Raw genomic sequence first — 16,889 nt, 5'->3', positions numbered from 1 at the left:
CTGGTACAACATGTGAGGCTGCATCGACATAGTGCTTAGAGCCCCAAAGCCAGGACCCTTAAATGTTCTCTAAAACATTCCAAAGGAATGCATGAGAAGCTGTGTTTTTACCTAAACACATGTTTAAACATGTCAGATACACTGACAGTTGTAAACCCATCCTAAAAGCTAAATTAAACAGAGTACCTTTATAAAAAGCATGCCAATCTATGCTACTTATTCTTGACATTTGAGGCTGACTCTCCTCTGAGAATGGCACATTTTCACATATCCTATAAACCATCTTTTTATTCCTACACATATGTACATTCTCAAGTATCTGTAAATGGTTTTGGTCATGATCACCCATATCACAAATGACTCAGACAAATTCTAAGGCAGTACTGTTTTGTCCTCAACTGGGATTTGTACACAATCTGGAATGAGGAGGGCTCTTGGGTTGACAAAAGTTTAAGTACAGACTGTGCATTAAACACTTGTATGAAAGGACTGTGTATGGACATTCTCTTTCCAAAGGGGATTCAGCTGACTGAGTGCACTGAAGTAACAAAGCAGTCTTTAAACCTCCCAGGGTTCAGTGATGGAAACAAAGGCCTGACAGATGGCATTGTTTTCATGCACCCAGGAGTGCAGTAAGATAGAAAAAAAAAAGGTCCCTGAGAGTGTCTGCCAAACACTCTTAATCCTCACCTGCAGAGCTGTTCTATCCTAGATCAGATCTTGCCTTCCTGAATACTGGCTTTGTTAATGGGGTTAAGGGCCACAAATTTACTGGGAAGATAGAATCAAATTTTATTTTCTTGGTAGCAAATACAATAAGCTTTGTAACTTGATATTTAGTACTGTGGACATTTAACGTTAAAAGATTATCAGCTAGAAATAAATGAAGGAAAAAAATCAGTATCTAAAATATTTTATAAACAAACTTTAAACATAAAACCACCTAGCTGAGTTAGGATAACAATATGAATTGGTTTTTGAATTTTAGCTAGCAGTGAACCAAGGGATCTATCGCGTATGTTCTCAAAATACTTCAGCAAGTTTGATTTGCTAAGCACACCATCAACATCCTTGTGCTCGGTAAGTCCTTTGTGGACAGCAAGGGTAAATGTTAAAGCAGATTTCCTTTAAATGTTGACACATTCTGAGCTAAAGGGCTTCTCGAGAAGGGTTTAGTAACACATTCTGAAAAGTTTGTCAAACATCTGCCTTCCACACTAATTTAAATGCTGACAAAGTATAACATCTTTCATATTTAATAGGAGATTCCTATAAATGATTAAGTAATTCCCTAGGACCAAGGCAGTAAAATGGAAACAAATGACTTCTTCTATAGTCTGTGCTATTGGCCAAAGAATCAATATTCTAGTCTATGCCAACACGCTCTTCCTAGACAATTATTTGCAACATGGATCAGGCCAACGAACTTTTTAAAATGAAAACTCAGGCATGCTTTAAAGGAGCAACTATGCCAAATAAGCGATAGGAAGCCAGGTTTTCAAGAGAACTTCAAACCAAAGCAAATTAAGAGGAACGAAAGTATCAGAATTTAGTAGAGGGAAAAAAAGGAGTTAGCGAACTTGTCATGAGCAAATGCAGCTCAGGCTGAGTGATTATCTAATCTAACTAAAGTACTGTCCTGTGTATAGACAAGTTCCTGTTTCTGTTCCTACCCAGGCACACCTGACTGAGGAAGGTGAGTGTACACTTTGCCACATTTTAGTTAGCCACATCAAGTCATAAAAATAACTCCATTTTCAGAACAATACATGTATAGAATTGAAGTGCTCCACTAGTTCGTAGTCAAGTCTGGAGAATAAACAAAAACCACGCACCCTGCACCTATACTGATTTTGAAAATGGGCATTTGTGTAAACATATCAGAAATCCTGGGTAACAATTTGCATGTAACACAAAAGTCACATCTTTTTTTGAATATCATCCTCAACACACACACAGGTGGTTACAGAAAGCAACTTTCAGCTGAATCCAGGAACTTAAAACACAAAATACGGGGAACTTAAAAATCTACCAGCAAGGTCAGTCCTGTGCACAGGCACTCCTACCCACAGCTTTGTCAGATTCCAGGCCGTCCTTTCACCCCATCTTGGTAACTGACAAGCTCCAATGCTGGCTCCCAAGCCTGGATACCACAAGCACAAGTCAAACGTTTCCAAGGTCAAGTACCATCTTGTATGATCTGCTTCCTGACTATGTTAACCATGAGGAAACCATGCTACTGCTTTAATTAGTTTATATTTTTTTGTCCTTCCTTGTGTCACTGGTAAAGTCCAGAGTATTATCCTTCCAATCCTATTCTTCCTGAGAAGTCCTGCAGGTTTTACTGCATGTTTTCACAGCACAGACACATTGAGGAAGATACATTATCATCTGTGTGTTTATTTAATGAACTTTTCAAGCTATTTCGATGCAATCAATGATGGCACCATATGTGTAGGACTCATCTTAGGCCCCAGATGATCAATGACCCTTTGGTGGGAAGATACTTGCCAAGAATTGATTCTGAAAGCACATCAGATTCACATTTACAATTACATTAGAAATACAGTCTGAAAATAGAGATGGCTAATTTCTATGGCTTATTTTGACTTACTTGGCTCCTAATGTGTTCTTAAATAACTAAAAAGATTTAGAAATCTGCATTCATGAGATAAGAAATGTTACATTTTGTGTGTGTGTGTGTGTGTGTGTGTGTGTGAGAGAGAGAGAGAGAGAGAGAGAGAGAGAGAGAGAGGAAGAGAGAGAGAGAGAGAGAGAGAGAATATGTGTGGTTGTATTTAATATTTTCATAGACTTAAGAACCCCAAGTCTTCAAAATAAAAAGGCCCAAAAACATGAAAACTTTTTCAGGGCCATTGTACAGGTTTTCAAATTTTCTTGAGATGTTTTGGTCTTGCTTACCTCACTTTAATTTAAGTCAAGGATTTCTTAGCTTACAGGTATTGTCTACTACCTTTGGTACTTTATACACTGTGTTGCTGGTTTCTCTATTTTTTCTTTGGCTTGGGCAGTACTAGGTGGGGGGATTCACACTCATGGCTTCACACATACTGTTGAGTGCCACCTCTGCTGGGGATCACACTCAGGGACCTACACGAGCTCAGTGCCAACTTTGCTAGATTCACACTCAGGGCCTTACACATTGTCACTAAGATACAGTTCAACCCATAATGTCACTTTTAAAATATATAATGTGTTGTTCTTTTTAACTAATATCAAAATAAAAGGTGTTTGTCATCAAGAGTTTTAGGAGTGGTTGGAAAGAAAAGTATACTTCATCTTGTGGAAACAGAACAGAAAAATATTCAACATGTACAAACTATAGAGAGAGCATTCAACATATATAACCGACAGAGAGAACAGGGTCAAGCCAATATTCAATGTATATAACTTATAGAGAGAGCAGGTCCAAGCCAATATTCAATGTATATAACTTATAGAGAAAGCAGGTCCAAGCCATAGTGAAGTTTACCCATGGTGCTTTTCTTTTTAAAGGGGATATACCAGTCTATAGTAATGGAACTCAATATTTAAAAATCATTATAATTTAAATCCACAATTGTTCCAGAAGCTCAGAGCCTGAAGGTTTGGTCCTCTATATAGTGACGCTCAGAGGAGTGGCTTTTGAGAAGTTACTAAATTAGTCCACAGATGGGCCAGAGAAATTTAGAAGGCAGCACCAGGTAGAAAGCAGTCAGGCCTTTGGGCTCAGGATTGTAGAGGCTCTAGTTATCCTGACCCTTCATGCTGCACCCTCTTTGTGCCCTGCTCTAACCTAGCTTTCTCCCATGTTCTCAGCTTCACTATAGGCCCATGAAGAACAGAACCAAGTACTTAGAGGCTAAACCATCTGAGAACACCAACAGAAGCAAACATGCCCTTTTTAGTTCATTGTTCTCAGGCATTTTGTCACAGCAATAGAAAGTTCACGGTCATTCTATCCACTTTCTCAATTAACTGTGACCCTGACTGGTAACCCTCACTCATGCTGGTGGCCCCTTGAGAAACCCAGAACTGTGGTTAACACTTTAGGTTCTCATGCTCTCATCATCCAGGGTAAACCTCACTTCACACTATATTTCAGTCTTTGAACAAATCACAATTAATACACTTCTCCAGCCATCAAAGGAAAAGAGAACAAATTCCTTACCATGATTACCCTCCTCTTTTTCTCATGCCAATTAGAATTTTGTAAAATGATAGCTTCTATTTCTGGAAGAGGTCTAAATTGTAATTCCTTATTTTACACATGTGGAAATGAGAGGTGTATGTGGAAATATTATGGACAATATTTTGGTTATAGTGGAGGAAGCAGCAAGACGTCTGACAGTCTCGAATCTGCAGAAATGCACTGCCAATGGGAAAGCTGACCTAAAGCATCCTGTGAGTTACTGTCTACAAGGAAGCAGGACCTGAATAAACTGTACCATGGCTCACATCTGCAACCCACGGCTCAGGCTCAGCCTGGACCCACCTCGCGGATGACCTGCTGCAGCTCGTCCTGCTCCACATTCCGGTGCATTTCCTCAGCCGTTGGCATCAGAGAGAGATCCTCTGGTTCTTCCTCCACGTGAGATGTAAGTCCCACGACTTGTGAGGCTTCTTCAGCTGCTCCAGCTTCTTCAGAACTCTCCAGATCTGGAGGTGTTTGCACAGAGCCTGTTCTAGACGGGGCAGTTGGTGTCAGGGCCACAGAGGCTCGGAATATCTTCTTTCTCGCCACTAAGCGGGCTCTGGGTTTGCTCCCGGATGGCCCTCTAGATCTTCTGTTGGTGTGGGAGGGGCTGGAGCAGACGGAAGATGACTCTGATGTAGCTTGAGAGAAAACGGACTCTGAGCTCTCTCCAGGAGGAATCTCATACCCCATGTCTCCAAGGCTCAGGCCCAGCTCAGACTTCAGGTACGACTGCTCTCGCATCAGTTCTGTGACCTGGAAGGCAAGACATTCTTCTTCTCTCTCGAGACTAGGACTGGGAATTAAGAAGGCTGCATTCCCAGCTGTCCTTAGTGTCCCAAATCACATGGAATTTTAAAGGCTTAATTCTATTTCACTATCTTATTAGCTGATCAATTTCATTCACACACACAAAATTAAATTCACAGTAATCTCAAGTCAGACCTTGGAAGACTAGGACACACTAGGTGAAGTGAAATAACATAGAGAAGTCTGGATTATTTCATGGAAGGGTAATTAATGAAAACTAAAACAACTACTCAGAATGTTTTGCCAATGAATCTAAAACGCAATGAATATATAGTCATTTTACAGGTCCTGACATGGAAGGGCTCCTTGAAGATAGATGAAATGTTTCTATGACACATTATGCTCTTTTGGTTATAAAGACAAATCACTGCTACAATGAGCGAGCTTTCCGGTGGCCCAAATCAGTACTGCACTGCAAATGGCAAACTCACTTCCTTGAAGTCTGTACTTCACCCAAGCCTGCACTTCATACAAAGTGAGAAGATGGCACGTTCATGATATATTACAGCACCCGTCCCAGGGACTTAGAAGGAAAGAGGCTTACCGGCTCCATGACGTTCAGTGGAGACGGGCATGATAAGTTATCAGCGCTCCTACTGCCACACATCCCCTGAAAGGTAAGCACAGCACACAGGCTTACACACCGACACACCTCCTCAAAGTGCAAGTGCTTCCTAAGAATGACTTGGCTACACAGTTCCTTCAAACACCTATTAATGTCACAAACACTGTAGTCAGCTACCATGTACCTCATCAAATATAGTATTGCGACTGCTACACAGGCATTCAGGTTCTCTGTTTCCACCAATACATTCCTGAGAATGATGGGTCAAAATCACAGGAGTATGCATTCATAATGATTTAAAATATTATTTTATCTATGTATATATTCATTCTCATTCTCTTCCACATATGCTCAAACACACACGCAGGCACGCACTTATTTAGATAAAATCAAACATGAAAAAGCAGAATAAAATTCAAATTTTCAAAGCAACACATTTTATAAGTGCAGAGACACTGGCGAAGACAGGACTCTAATGGAGAGGCTCCAATTGCATGGGAAGCAGGCCTGGGAGTAGTGCCGAGTGGCCCAGCATAAGGACAACAGTGCTCTCTCATTCCCGCTGTGTACGTGGATCCTATCAGGGCATCATCTGCTTCCTTCAGGAGACAGAGGAGAAGGCACTGGAGGGGCTGTCAGCGGGCAGGACATGGAGTGGGCCCAAAACAACGAAAAAGAACACCTCCTCCCCCCAAAAACCAAGGCATGAAAAAGAATTAAACTGAAAACAAAGGAAAACTTCAGAGGGATCAGTTGTTTACTTAAACAAGGGGCAGTGGGGGACAAAATGAATTTGTTCTTTGGAGTTACAAGCAGAGACACAAGTTTAAAGTAGCTATCTTTTAGTTCATTAGAATTTTTCCTTTAAAATCAAAACTAATATTGACCTTCATTTTTTCGATTACTGAAAATTATCACTAAAAATTGCAATGTACTTCTAAATATTCTAAATGTGAAATTTACCACACTGCACATAAAAGTAATGTGTGTGAAAGCTACGTGAGCATTATGCATGGTCCTAAAGCATTAAAGCATGAAAAATGAGGTCCCTGCCCAAAGCACACATCAGGAATAACCAAGTTACTGCAGGCTCTGGACCCCAAAGCATACCGGGAGTGCAGAGGAACGGAATGGTGAAGGCACCCGCACTGCACGGAGCTGCTCATCCAGGCCCAGCAAGCGCTCCTCCAGCTGCAGCTCCAGGTCCTGCAGCTCCATTCGGACAGAGTTCCGCAGGCCCTGCAGCTGATCAACTTCATACCTGTTAGATCATGACAAGCATAACTTTGGAAAAGTAGTGGCTCAATGATCTCTAGTCAGCACATTTTTGAAGAGTATGAACTAGGAAAGGTACTGCAATTTTATAAGCTCAGATGGCAATCGAGAGGTAGTGACTAGGTCTTTGATCTCCTGCACTCTCCCCTCTCTGAAAAGCAGACTCCTCAGCATGGAGATGGCTCAGTAAACTCCGCGTGCCTGGTTTGTTTTTTACCTACACTGCTTCATTATACACAGTTCAGAGTGCGGACAGAGCTGGATTCTGAAGAAGCTATGCTAAGGGCCTGCTTTACTGAAGAAAAGGCTCTGAATGTACTAACCTAACCAACTACTAACCTGTCCTCCTCTGTCATATGAGGGTACACCACCGTTTGCTGACGCAGCATGGCCAGCTCCAAGTCCATCATCTGCGTTCTGAACAGATTCAGGCTCCGTCTCACAACCTGAAGCTCCTGAAAGGTATTCTGAAATGCAATGTAACAGGATTACACTTCTAAATCACACACATCATTGCAACTCAAAGATTTAAGGGGAACTTACTTCATAAAGAGGTAGAACAGACGACTTCTGAGTACTGTATGGAGCAGCAGCAAGATCAGGTCCTCTCGTCATAGGGTACTTGGGACAGATGAAACAGAATTAAAGGCCAGGTCAAAGTGACAACTTCCCGTTCTCTAAGATGTTAAGTTAATGTAAGGAATGCATCAGCATTTCTCTGTGAGCTACATCAAACCCACAATGATGTATATTATAATCAACAACAGAAGAAGTTAATCTCTGCTGCCACTGGCCATCTTTCACCATTCTGTGTCCAAATCACTGTTCAGGAGGAGGACAGGCAAAGGGAAGCATGTCCGTGTGTGTGTCCATGCAGGAGGACAGTGTATTTACAGAGCTTCCTATTGCCTCGAGAAGGTGAGTAGAGAAGCCCAAGACCCAGATATTTGTAAGCAAAAGCAACAGGAGACTGCACCACACTGGTGTGGTTAGAGAAAGCAGCAAGTGGCCATCATCCACACTCTCAGGGAAACATACGCTATTGGCAAAGGCAGGGAAGACAAAAGTTGACAAAGCCCTCATCTCAGTGTAAGGAAATTAAAAGTGAGAAGAACAGTGTGAATTTATGTATGAGTATATATATGTATGATATATATGTATGTGAGTATATGTGTGAAGGAGCATACATTGTGTGGCAAGTGTTTGTGATTGTGTGTGTGAATGTGAATAAGTGTGCACACGTGTGTGTGTGTGTGTGTGTGTGTGTGTGTGTGTGTCTGTCTGTTTGTATTATAAAAGCAAATGAAAATTCAGTAGGTAAATATGCTAGTGGTAACATCTGACCTGAACTTTAGGCACTATCAGGACTTGGCAGTTCATGAGAAGAACAGCAAGGACAGAGCCCCACAGTTGGAAAACTGCAGCAACAACAGCAACAGCAACAGCAACAGCAACAGCAACAACAACCAACAACCAACAACCATGTGATATGTGCCGATCACCCGAGTTCAAGGATACTGAGAACCCTGAATGCTCTGCTGCCCGGTAGCACTGGAGCACACACCTAAGCAGAGGCTGGGGAAGTTGTCTGTTTAGGTGGGGAGTGGGGAGTGGGGAGTGGGGAGTGGGGAGTGGGGAGTGGGGAGATTACCAACTGAGGTACTGACAGGAAGTTCATGGCCAACCACCCACAGCCAGAGTGGCTCACTACAGATGTACAGATAGAGATAGCTCTGAAATTCCCCAGCCTCAAGGAAGTATAGCCACAGCCAGAACTATGCTTGATGAGGAAGAATGCTCTGGCCAGGCTGCAAACTAATAGGGACAATTGTCAGGAGGACAAGGAGGTATATGAAAGGCATATCTTTTCATATCTGAAAATTTGATTTTTTAACCCAAGTGGCTTCTTGTTCACTCTTTCACTGTAACAGGTGGCATGCATTCAGAATTTACACTTTACCTGATTCTCTGGAGTGGTTCCAGTTTTGAGCCCATGGAAAGAGAATAATTCTGTGCCAGGAGGCCAGCCTCAGAGGTGAGCAGATGAGCAGGTGAGCGGGTGAACAGGAAAGCTTAGTCAGAGAGCTACAAAACCCAGGAGAACATGGAGCCACCGGAGTCAACGAGAAGTCTTAGAAAGTTAGAAGAGATCTGCACATCCAAATGGCAGAGAAAAGGAGAAAAAGGATTGAGAAGAAAGATGCTTTTAACAGGACAATCTAAGGTTCAGACAAAGAGAATGAAGGAAAGGCTGAGAGGAAAAAATACTGTGGAATAATGCCGCCTCTACAAAGAGGAGACTCTCAGATGAACTTTGTTTAGGATTAGTTACAGCTTTCCCTCACAAAATGGGAGAGACATGTCTATGACAGCATGCAGGAAAATAAGGTGAGGTGGTTTGTCTGCTCGGTCCTAACTTGCTGAGGAGTTAGGAAGAGCTCAGAGCACTAAAGCGTAAAGATCTCTACTTACCTGTGAGAGATTCTGTAGTGAGTTTCTAATGTCATGTAACACTCTCCGCAACTGCATCTCTATGGCGGAAGGAGGGTTCACAGGGCATGGCCTGCATGGGTGGGCAGCGTGTCTATGTGAGTAGGGACAACCAAAAGGAGAGGAGAAGGCACTACATGCAGCACCTGATATGTTGGGGACACTATGGGCACTCAGAGTTCTCATGTGTTCACACAGAGGCCTGTCCTGCCACTCAGAGTGGACAGAGTGAAGGGAGCAGGTGGACTGGGAGATTGGAGCAAACTGTGGGCAGGGGGCAAGCCTTCCATGGTGGCATTCCTCCAGTCGTGTCCCCTCACTCTGAGGGGCCTCTTCTTTCTTCACAGAGGATGGAGGGATGAAGATGGTAGATTTAACCAAAGACTGGCCATCGTGTTCAGTTACTTGCTTTTCCAATTCTTGTTCCTCTTCAGGTGTGTACTTGTAGGTGAAGGATGGTGGGCTGCACCTGGTCTCTTTTCCTGGAGATAATCGTACATTGACAGAAGATACCACCCTTACTGGGCTCAGTAAAGTGGTGGGCAAAGACTGAGACCTTCTTAGAGGATAGCCAGCTTTTGCGAGAAAGTACCTTTGTTTCAACAGATCCTTTGATTTTATTAGGCTACGCCCTACTCTCTGACCAGACATACTGCAAACCTTCATTTGAGCTCTCTGCAGGGCAGTGTTCACTCTGTCCACAGAAGAGGGAAACTCAGTTTTCTTTTTAGAGCTCATACCGCTGCCCTGAGCCTCTTCAAAGGAAGTCAAGGACCTGAGAATGTGGTGTGTGGTGTACTGCGCAAATTCACATTCACTGCCCTTATCCATATCACTCTCTCCACTCCCTTCCCTCAGGAGCTCTCCAGTGGCTGCCAGAGGTGGCTCCTCCTCTGTCTCAGTCTCTGTAATCTGAGGCCCAGGCTCACATGGACCCTTCACGGACTCATTGTTTCCAGCATTCTCTGCAGTCGCACAGTGGGGGAAATCTTGGTTATCTGCTTTTCTTTTCTCAGCAACTATGACCTTTGCTCTTCCCTTCTGCAGAGAGGCAAGAGACTCCTCCTCTGATTCATTGAAGTAAGGCTGGTCTGGTGCTGTCGGAGTCACATGGTCTTCACCAAGTGATGTGACAGTTGTTTCACTGTCGCAGCTGTCAGCACTGCTCCCCATGGCTTGCAGGGACTCATGAACCTGTGAAGGAAAGCACTTGGGAGGCTGAGAATGAAGTGAGAGTCCCCGCTGACAAGACTATGGATTTGTAGTCATTCTGGTTATTATCCCCCACCCCACACTTACTCATCAACATTGTCTCAGATCTATTTTCCTTTCACTTCATTTCCAACACATGAAACTGACTCTCAGAGTTGGACAGAATGTCTTGCTGTTCTGCCTCGATACACACGTTCCCTAGTTCTCAGCGTCCTCTCTTCACGCTGGAAGGATGTGTTCCTTTTCCACAGCCATCCTGGATCACCTTGCTCTAGGACCAGGGGTCTCTCAACAGTTTCATCCCAGATTCTTCTGGATCAAACTTTCTTACAGTATGGCCCCTCCCTAACCTCATCAACTTTGCTCCCATGCTGGGACACAGAGCCCTCTTCAAGCAGGCAGTCAAACCTACCTGAAAACCTACCAGGGCCTTATCTTTCCTTCCTCATCACTGACACATGCCTCAGGCTGCCTTTACTTTGCTTATTTCATCACAACTACATACCCTCTTCCCACTGACCAATGCTTTGTGTACTTCATTATTTTATAAATAATTTTAGTATACATAACCTGTCAAGTATCATATCTTAGCCCATTCTGTTTTAAGTATGTTCAGACCACTATATTAACTTATGAACAAGCAAAAGTATCTAAAATAAATCTTACTTTTTAATAAAATATTGAGCATCATGTACTTTATTAAATAATATAAATGGGAAACAAAATTGTATCCGTGCAAGAGACAGATGGCCACTCTGTGGACATGGTGGAATGCAAAACCTTGGAACACAAAGCACATAAAACACTGGAAATACAGTACACATAGAGCACTGCCCATTCACTCCCAGAAACACACACTGGATTCCATGCACTGATACTGCCTGTAGCATAAGAGATACAACCAAACACTGAAACACAAAGATGGCTGTGGCACAAATGCCACTCTTACAGCCCTTTAAAGCTGCAGCTTTTAGATTAAGGAATTACAACCTGGGATCAGATACCTATTTGCCTTTATCAATACATTTTCCATCATGCTTTCATCTTACTATCATTTTTCCATTTTACCTCGAAGAATTCACCTCAGTGCTTTCTTTAATAAGTTTTAATTTATTCTTTTGAGAACAGCATGCATATCATACAATAAGTTATGATCACAACTACATCCCATTTCTCCATCCCAACTCCCTTCAGACCTCCACATGTCCCCTTCCCAACTTCAGATCTTAACTTTTTTTCTTGGTAACACACTAAGTACCAGTCTTATCCATATGCACATGGGTATAGGGTTACCCACCTATAGGTCGCCTATCAATGTCCAGAACCCTGAAACAAAATGAGCCAACTACCAAAAGCTCTCTTAGGGTAGACCCTTGTGAGTCTCTCCTCAAACGTGTTTCTTCCTGTGTCTCCTTGGGTATATTTCTTGCCTGTTTAGCCTTCAAATGCTATGCTTCTAGAAAACTCTTAAATCTATTTTGTTTTACTTATTTCAATTTTCAGATTTTATTAAAGACATTTTGAATCCCTTTCCTGTGCATTCTGTGACTCTGTGTTCTACCAACCACCACCTCCTCAAGGATGAAAAGGCACCTGCTTTCTGGGTTACCTAAAATACCTTAATTTTCATAAAAGTTCATAGAACTAGCGGGAATATGAGTTTTAAACTAAACAAAATTTATTATTAAATACTGGAATATAATAACTATAAGCAAATAAGAAAAACACCAGACCAAGCAGTTTAAAACCAAACCAATTTAGTCACTAGTAATATGAAACTAAGAATTAATTTTTTTATATCCAGAGATCATGAATAAGTAAAACCTGAAACTTATAGTCAAATATGTAGCCAAGAGCTACATTTCAGACATTTTATTCCTATTTCCATTTGACAGACAACCTTACAATACAACACATGGACAGACGACTGCCTTAAAACAAAGTCAATGGAAGTGTCTATTAATGAACACAGGAAACTGTACCTGAAGGTGATTGAGGGAGAGGCAGTCTGTGGAATCCTCAGCAAACCCGCTGCTATCAGAATGCTGACTTGCAGTTCGCAACAGATGATCTGTCAGTAGAAACACTATTAAACACATAGGCCTGCAATGGCGGGCAGTGACATCATCATAGATACGATCCCCAACAAAGCAGAACAAATTACTATGGAAAATTGCAGCTTCAAAGGACAGCCAGTAACTCAAGTTCAAATAAAAGCTGAATCGGGTTTTCTATCAGAAACTCTCAGCATTCATTTGCTAAGTAAGCTCTAGTGGCAAAATACTTGATAAATCCAATTACCACAGATGTAAACTGGATAAAATAAAAATAAACAATTTACAAGTTATATAAATCTACAAAAATGGTTAGGAAGTGAAATAATAAGTTTATATGCAGAATCCAATAAAACTTTCTGCATCTTACTAGTTTCAAAGAAAGAAAGGGCTATAAACTAAATCATTTGAAATATAAGGATATTCAAATATCTCTAGTGTTTCTTATGATAACAATTGTTTGTGTTGGGAAATAATTTTTTCATAACAATTAAACAGAAGTAGAAGATTCAATTAATATATAACACTGCTAATTTTGCAAAGACATGTTTAGCATTAAATATGTTCTAATTTCTAAATATATACAATGTTCTTTTATGAAAGATACTAACTATATAAATAAATATATGTGTGCAGTAAGCAAGATGGCATTCTATCTACATTACACTCACCACAGGAGGGGACTTTATGCCTCGTGCATTTGCGAGGCAGGCTGAATGCAGTGTTTATCAAATCATCTGAACCAGATAATATGACTAATAAAATCCACTTGGGTTTAAAAACATCCTACTGGAGTTTAAAGATTCAAGAAATAGTGATTACATCCCTTTCGAAAACTGAGAAAGGTCCCCAGCAGTGTTACGATGTTAGTCGGCTGCATAATGAGTTAAAGACATGTTCTATCTCCTCACTCAACCTGGACCTGCTGGAACAACTATGGAAGTGGACTGTGACAAACTGTTCCCAGCAGTTCTGACTGGGCACTACAGTCCTTCAAAACAGACTGGCCCTCTAGTCAGAGTAGCTGCCACTGTTCTTGTGTGTCACGGCTCTGTCTTGTTCTGTTTATAACTAGACTTTGAGCCCATGAAGACAGGAACTTTACTTATTCTTAATGTTCTGGTATGTAGAACAACATGGCAATGTTTGCTTAATGACTCAGTGGTAACTCACAACAATTAAGCAGTTACATAAATGATCTAGAAATTAAAGGGCATATTTGGTGGGGTAAAGGGAATTTCTATGAAGTACAGAGAAGACAGGGTCAGTTTCTTCAAAGATCTGCTGAATGTGCAGCAGAATAAGGTCTGGACCGGTTCTCCTCACAGCTGAGCATATGTGTACTACAGTTTGGTTGGCAATGCAGACTGAGCAGGCTTCAGAGTGGGCGTGGGGAAGGGAGCGGCACACAGAGCTTAAGCTTCTTCTTTGCTTCATGGTGTAAGGCAGTACTGCGTCTCTCTGCAGACAGGGATTACAGCCCTCCACTGCAGAGCACTGCTTCAGGAGAAGGTAGGAAAGTACTCTTGGACCTAAAACCACACAGCATTGCTTTGTTCGTCTACAAAGCTAGGAGCCTGGCAAGTGGAGCTGGAGCTTGAGGCCAGCCTGAACCAAAGAGAAAGGCTTTGCCTAAATATAAGCCAATCTAGGGTCTTTGGGCAGATATTTCGTTCCCTGCATAGTTCTCTTGGGCTAAAGAGATGACTCAGCAAGTAAGAGCATTTGTTTTTGCACAGAACCTGGGTTCAATTCCTAGCACCCATATGGTGATTCATAAACAACTGTTAACTCTGGTTCCAGGTTACAAGACCAGGCACACCAGCGGTGCACACACATATGTGCAAGCAAAACAAGTAAGAAGGCAAAAACATCCATAAAGTACTTATTGATAAAGTAAGTTTTATAAAATGAAACCGCAGTTCTTTACTAGAAAAATTTAGACCTAAGGATTAATACTCAGTTTTGAAGACACTGAAAATTACCTTAATTTAAAAGTTACGCAAAATATTTAAATATGAAACAAAACAAAATACAGAAACCATCTGTTTAGTATCAAAATCAGTATATTCTCTTCCAGATTTTCGTGAAAAAAATAGTTATCTTCATAAAAAGGCCAGTGTGGGACTTCTGGAATCTGAGGCTGCTCAGTGAACACCAGGCTGGGACATGAGCCGAGCTACGGAACCTCTCTCTCAGTTCAAGAACGAGTCCCTGCACCCGAGACTACAGGCGTGTGCTTGCAGAGTCCGACTAGTGAAGCCACGCCTTGCTTCTACTGTGCTTGGAAATGAGTAGTGATTCTAACTATGAAGTTATGACTAGTCTGTGACGTACCACATTACCCATTACCACGACTCCATAGACTGCCTTCCAAATGGACCAAATGTCACTGTTTCCTGTAACCCTTTATCACAACTACACATACAAAACTCTTTTACTGTAACTTTAGAAAAGATCTATTGACAAATATGCAAATGGTTTTGTTTATGGCATCATAAACAAGAACAAGAGACTGAAGACTGGGAACCAGGAGGAACTCCAGTTTGAATGGCCACTAAATAGATCTTCCGTATTTCTCACCGCTTCCCTAGAACAACTTCAAGGAAATTTACCACTCGGTCATCCTCTGACACACAGTGACTTAGTTGCTTTGTTCAATATCGCCTCTGCTTTGCTCTCTGCGCTTCAACAGGAGATGGAGTTATACGTACTTAAGACAGACAGAATACTCAGTGAGAAAATTCGCTTTGTGTCTGACTAGGTAGAGCTGAAGTGACTAGGGGCCTATGCTTTAATGTCACACATGCAAGCTGTTCCTCAGGAAGACTAACATGTAATTTTCTATTCTAAGAACATACATATAAATTTTTGTTAAAAAAAACAAAAACAGGTGGTTTGGTATGTGTAAAGTTTTAAAAATAAACAGTCCTACCTTCAGTGGTCATTTAACTTCTTCCTCTTTCCTTCTCTAAACATCAAATGTGTTGTAAATTTAAAACCAGACAGCATTTTCTAGTTGCAAGGCAAAGTGTAAGGAGTGGATCCAAAGGTTTTCTGGTCAATAATTAATGATTCAAGAAGAGAGTCGAATCTGCAGCCACTCACCTTTGGTCTGCACCACGTTAACTCGGTTGAACTACTGCTAGTGAGTTTTTGCCCAGTTACATTGCATGTATTATACTTACAAGATATATTTGCATAAAAGCCCCCAGAAACAGGGAACATAAGAGGGTGTCCAATCATAACAATGCAAAAGTAGTCATAATCTGTTTCAGTCCATGTACAGATTTGAAAACTAGTGCACCCAGAAATGTTTAATGAGGTCATTACAGGATAAACAATCTAGTATTAGTTTGTAAGAATAAGTCTCCCCCATAAAAACCCCACAAAAGTTAATGCTGAGATGAGAGCTCACCTGCTCTGCATCCCCATCTTTGGCGCTTACTGCTACTCCACACACTGAGAGGCACTCCTCTCCTCAGCTGACAACACTGTGCAACTGTAGGAAGCAGTGGTCAGTGGGCCGCTTACCTCTTTTTGACTTGGCAAGGCTTAGCTGGCAAGTGGCTGGCACGTGAGGTGCTTCTCCCTCTGTGCTCTGGACCTAAAAGAGAATCATGTGTAGTTAAAACTAAGAAAATCTGTGGCCAAGAAGAATGTCTCTTGGTGGTTATTCATTAAACAAGTCACTGAAGTGCACAAACGTTATGTAGGCACTTTATCTGAAAACTGTCAGCATGTCCCACAGCTTAGTCTTCCCATCTCTTCTCCACTGACATGCAGTCCTGTCATGCTGCCATGTCCCCTCAACATAGGGAAGTGGCAGAGAAAGATAGCGTATAAAGTAGCTGCATAAATACAAACATATTCAAAACCCCACACATAGTCTGTTTCTCAGAAGTTGCTCTATGTGGAAGACAGCCCACACCAGGAGGTTGCCCTAAATGTGAAACATTAAAGTAGTTCCAATATGAGGAAAAATGCTAGTCTGTGCATCACATCATAGGAGGTGATGACTGACCCACATTTGAGGCAAATACAAGTTTGGTATCTATGGAAATAGGACACCGTGCTCTCACTGCTGAATGTTCTGAAGCCTTCCAGTTTGAGACATCAATTGTTACTCGTGTATAAGAATGTTCTGTCCTGATAAAAATGTTCTTTTAAGACATATTGGTATTTTAAGTAGGAAGGAAATCTTAATACAACTAAAATCTTAAAGACTCTTACTCATAAAAATTGCTCTAATATTTCTATATAATAGAAGTAACAAACCTAGAAAACT

The 16,889-nt window shown here is 41.5% G+C and overlaps 1 protein-coding gene across 4 annotated transcripts in view; it reads right to left on the bottom strand.

Moving 5' to 3' along the window:
• The window catches only part of Itprid2 (ITPR interacting domain containing 2), a 37,422-nt gene that overhangs the window by 5,565 nt on the left and 14,968 nt on the right, over positions 1-16,889 (bottom strand). For 2 of the 4 annotated variants that reach the window (NM_001107738.1, XM_063283643.1), the window contains 8 exons: positions 16,136-16,208; positions 12,530-12,618; positions 9,318-10,529; positions 7,389-7,466; positions 7,185-7,312; positions 6,681-6,831; positions 5,550-5,615; positions 4,496-4,951 (listed from right to left, as the gene is read on the bottom strand). In NM_001107738.1, the coding sequence (NP_001101208.1) occupies positions 4,496-4,951; positions 5,550-5,615; positions 6,681-6,831; positions 7,185-7,312; positions 7,389-7,466; positions 9,318-10,529; positions 12,530-12,618; positions 16,136-16,208 (2,253 nt within the window). Of the gene's footprint in view, positions 1-4,495; positions 4,952-5,549; positions 5,616-6,680; positions 6,832-7,184; positions 7,313-7,388; positions 7,467-8,076; positions 8,997-9,317; positions 10,530-12,529; positions 12,619-16,135; positions 16,209-16,889 lie in introns of those variants that run through there. The other 2 variants (XM_017591707.3, XM_039104867.2) reach the window with 2 other exon arrangements.

Source organism: Rattus norvegicus, chromosome 3 (genome assembly GCF_036323735.1).
Source record: "Rattus norvegicus strain BN/NHsdMcwi chromosome 3, GRCr8, whole genome shotgun sequence".
NCBI classification, from domain to species: domain Eukaryota; kingdom Metazoa; phylum Chordata; class Mammalia; order Rodentia; family Muridae; genus Rattus; species Rattus norvegicus.
The sequence above is the reverse complement of the archived record's forward strand: the minus strand, read 5'-3'. Positions and strand labels throughout refer to the sequence as shown.